The sequence below is a fragment of the Gavialis gangeticus genome, unplaced genomic scaffold (assembly GCF_001723915.1).
Source record: "Gavialis gangeticus isolate Ggan-Ray unplaced genomic scaffold, GavGan_comp1, whole genome shotgun sequence".
NCBI lineage: Eukaryota > Metazoa > Chordata > Crocodylia > Gavialidae > Gavialis > Gavialis gangeticus.
Window position 1 is genome coordinate 23,152,436 of NW_017729030.1, and position 3,918 is coordinate 23,156,353.

Genomic DNA, 3,918 nt, shown 5'->3' on the forward strand with positions numbered 1-3,918 from the left:
GGGGCAGGATCTGGGGTGAATGAGGCCCTGGGGCAGGTTGTGGGATGGTTGGAGCCCTGGGTAGCTTGTCCAGGGGTGCAAGGAGGCTCCCACCGCTGAGCACAACCTGGATGTGGTAGGGGGCTTCACCTGCTCCTTGGGTTTGTGATCATGATGGAGTGGAGGCAGGCTGCTGCTGAGTGCTGGGGCTCTGTGCCCCACTGCCATTGCTAGCTGTGTTGTGTTCTGTGCCCACCCGACAGCAGGAGGCATGTGGCGTCACGTGGCTCCCAGGACAATGGCATCAGGGTACAAAGCCCAGCCCTTAGTGACAGCCCACCTCTGCTCTGTCCTGCACGAAAATCTGGGGGGCATGTGCAGCCCCATGCACCCTCTCTGCAGGTGCACACAGCAGTGGGAGCCCCCTCATGCCCCTGGATGAGCTGCCTAGGAGGGCTCCAACCATCCCACAATCCACCCCAGGGCCCCATTCATCCCACCCCTTGCCCCTGCCTCTGCCCCACTCCCTCCCTCACTATGGGGAGGCCTCGATCTGCACCCCCACGGCCCTTCCCTTCCGCACTCCCCTTCCCCCTTCACAGATTTAGTTGCTGGGTGGTGTCTGTTTAGAAGTATCTTCTAAGTTTTACTTAATCCCCTTTTCCCCAATAATATTTTCTCCCTCTGCCTATGGCTTCATCCCTTGCACTATGCCCATAGGTTGAAAACTATTTTCTATGCCTTTTAATATTTTTATTTTATAGTGGATATACTCTGGACTCTTATTTGCTTTGGTTAGTTTGAATAACTAAACCAGCTACATATAAATATCTTTCTGCTGGGTGAAGGTTCTTTTAGTATTAAATTTAAATGTGTTCTTTGAAGAAAATGTAATGTATGTTTAACTCTGCTGTCAGGTAGACTTAACCCTTTTTGTTCTGTATTTTGACTCACTATTTTGCTACTCCCTGCATGTGCCAAACTCCCAAACAGCAGCTTCAGTTTACATTGCATATAGCTGTATATGTTGCTGAAATGGGGAATGTAAACCTTTGTCTGTCAAATGTGCAGTGGTACGTTAGCTTAGTGTTGTCAAACTTGCAAGTGGCTGGGGGCCACGTGTGCCATGAGACCCCCTCCCACATAGGCCTTTCCCCTCCCCCAGTGCACTGCACACCTGTGGACCCCCCCCCATGCACCACATGCCCCATTACTACAACATTTGCCTGTGTCCCTCCCCACCACTACACTGGGCACCCACAACCTTGCTACACTGTGCGCCCATATGAGTACCCCCTTGTTGTTACCATGCATCCATGACCTTCCTCCTTTTCTCCAGCATCATGCACCTATGCAGGTGCTTACCACTGCACCATACATTTGAACCCCAACGCCAGGCTCACTATCAGCTCCCTGATCTGCCATACTGCCTTGCCCCAGGGTGTAGGAAGTGGCAGCAGGAGGAGGAAAGTTTGCAGATGCAGGCGGACCTGGACAGGCTAGAGAGTTAGGCAGACTGGAACCGGATGAAGTTTAACACTTCCAAGTGTAAGGTGCTCCATCTGGGGGCAAATAACCCTCAACATACATACAGGCTTGGAGGTGACAGCCTGATTTGCACCCTGGCTGAAAGGGACCTAGGGGTAATGATTGACCATTGCATGAACATGAATTGTCAGTGCGATGTGGTGGCCAGCAGGGCAGATAACATGCTATCATGCATCAACTGATGCCTCTCATGTAAAACTAAGGAAGTGATGCTCCCGCTGTACTCAGCACTGGTGAGACTGCAGTTGGAGTACTGCGTCCAGTTCTGGGTGCTGCATTTCAATAAGGACATGGAAAAACTTGAGAGGGTGCAGAAAAGAGTCGCCTGTATGATCAAGGATTTGCAAGGCAAGCCATACAAGGGCAGGCTGAGGGACCTCTGGGCCTCTTTAGCCTAAAGAAGAGAAGGTTGAGAAGGGGACTTGATAGTGGCTTAACGCTGTATCAGAGGAGTGTGTCAGGAGCTCAGTGAACAACTGTTCACTAGGACACCCCTGGGGAAGACTGGGACCAATGGATATAAACTCCTAGAAGGCTGCTTCAGGGTTAATACTGGGAAAAACTTCACGGTCAGGGTGTCCAAATTGTGGAATAAATTCCTTCCAGAGGTGGTGCAGTCACCTATCCTGGAGGTTTTCAAGAGGAAACTGGACAGTCACCTCACTGGGGTTACTTGACCCCAGTTGTCTTCCTGCTTAGAGCGGTGGAGCTGGACCCGATGATCTGCGAGGTCACTTCCAGCCCTAACAATCTATGAAAGGGGAGTCTGGAGACTCTGGCTACTTTTGCAGCCAGAGCAGTATGGGGAGGAATGGCCAGGTAGAAGCCCAGTGCAGCAAGTTAAGACTTCATTGGCCATATGTGTCCTAGGGTCCACCAGTTAGACAGCCTTCTGCTATCTTATTTCCAAGCTAGTTCTGAAGTGGCAGACACTGACTTCTTATCACCTGCCCTAGTTCAAGTAATTAATTGACAGTTATAGTAGTTCATTTACATGTATGTCTGTAAAATAAGCAAAAACTGAAGTACTGATCTGAGCCATCCTCTTCAATGTAATGTAGTTTATAAAAGTTGTTTGCACGTGTACTTTACTCAAAAATTGTAAAACATATCTCTGAAGTGGTAACATACTTGTTGTGTTTATGAAATCAGTTGCTCTTGAAAAAATGCTAAAGTAACTTGAGTCTTCCCTCCATGTAGAATGCACAGCATCTGCAAAGCTGTGCCTGTATATGTATGGGTTAGTTATTAATCCAGAGACTCAAGATATACCCTGATTACAAACTTTGGGCTATATAAAAACTATGAACAAGCAGTTTCATTTATTTTCTTGATTTTTGTTCAGACAGTAAAAAAACAAACAAAAACCCCCCAACCTCATGGCCAGTCTCTATTACAACAGTTTCAGTGTGATAGCTTCACAGTAGAGTAAATCTCAGCCAGAAAAATGCAACTTAGTCATTTTGAAAGGAAACTATTATTTTTAAAATTAGTATAAACTTCCCCTTCTCTGTGGCTTTTTTGTATTTGGTAGTGAAGCTGTACTACTTCCTTTACTTACTTTCATGATTGTGTATCCAAATTTATTATGTATGTATAGTTATTCGCAGAGTCTTAAGGAAACTGCTTAAATTGTACTTTTTTTCTTGTAGAAAAGAAAGGCTAATGTATTTAATATAATTTGTGTAGTTTTTATTAAATATTCAAATACATATTTTTTATGTTAAATGCAGTAGAACAAAACAATTGCCGTTCCGTCAAAGCAGCTTTTTAGAGTTTTTGACCTGCTCTGGTATAACTTCAGTGTTACTATTTCATGTTATGAATCATCATTTTGCTTAATTTCCAGACTATATTTGCACAGTTCCAACACAGTCGGGAAAAAGCACTCCCATCAGATAATATGAGGCATGCCCTGGCTGAAAGCTTTAAAGATGAACAGCGTTTTCAGCTTGGATTGATGGATGATGCAGCAGAATGCTTTGTGAGTATTTACATACGGTAGCCTATGAGAATTTCCAAGAAGAGCAGCTCCAGCCTGGGACTAAATCATTGTTCCTCTTGGCTAGTTTGGTAACTCCAATCCTTTAGCTGTTAAACAACTTGTATCTAGGGCTGATGTTTCTCATGGCAATTTGTAGTGTATTCCCAGTCTTCTGCTACCTTGCATTTGGTTAAGGAGTGCTTTAATGGAGAGGGGCAGTACCACTGAAGCAGGGTTACTTTACTTTACTTTATCATTATGTATACCTTATGTTAAAGCACCTGTGGATGATGCCTGATCCCATCTAGAAGAGTCTGTGTTTGAGACCTTTTGTCCTTTTATGAAAGGCAGTGGATAAATCGGCATAAGGAAATGTAACCCAAGGCCCCCCCCCCCCCCCCCCCCCC

General features: G+C 45.7%; 1 protein-coding gene across 3 annotated transcripts in view; it reads left to right on the plus strand.

The window, feature by feature from the left end:
* The window catches only part of USP53 (ubiquitin specific peptidase 53), a 50,390-nt gene that overhangs the window by 14,855 nt on the left and 31,617 nt on the right, over nt 1-3,918 (plus strand). For all 3 annotated transcript variants that reach the window (XM_019522032.1, XM_019522033.1, XM_019522034.1), the window contains exon 3: nt 3,377-3,511. In XM_019522032.1, the coding sequence (XP_019377577.1) occupies nt 3,377-3,511 (135 nt within the window). The remainder of the gene's footprint in view (nt 1-3,376; nt 3,512-3,918) is intronic.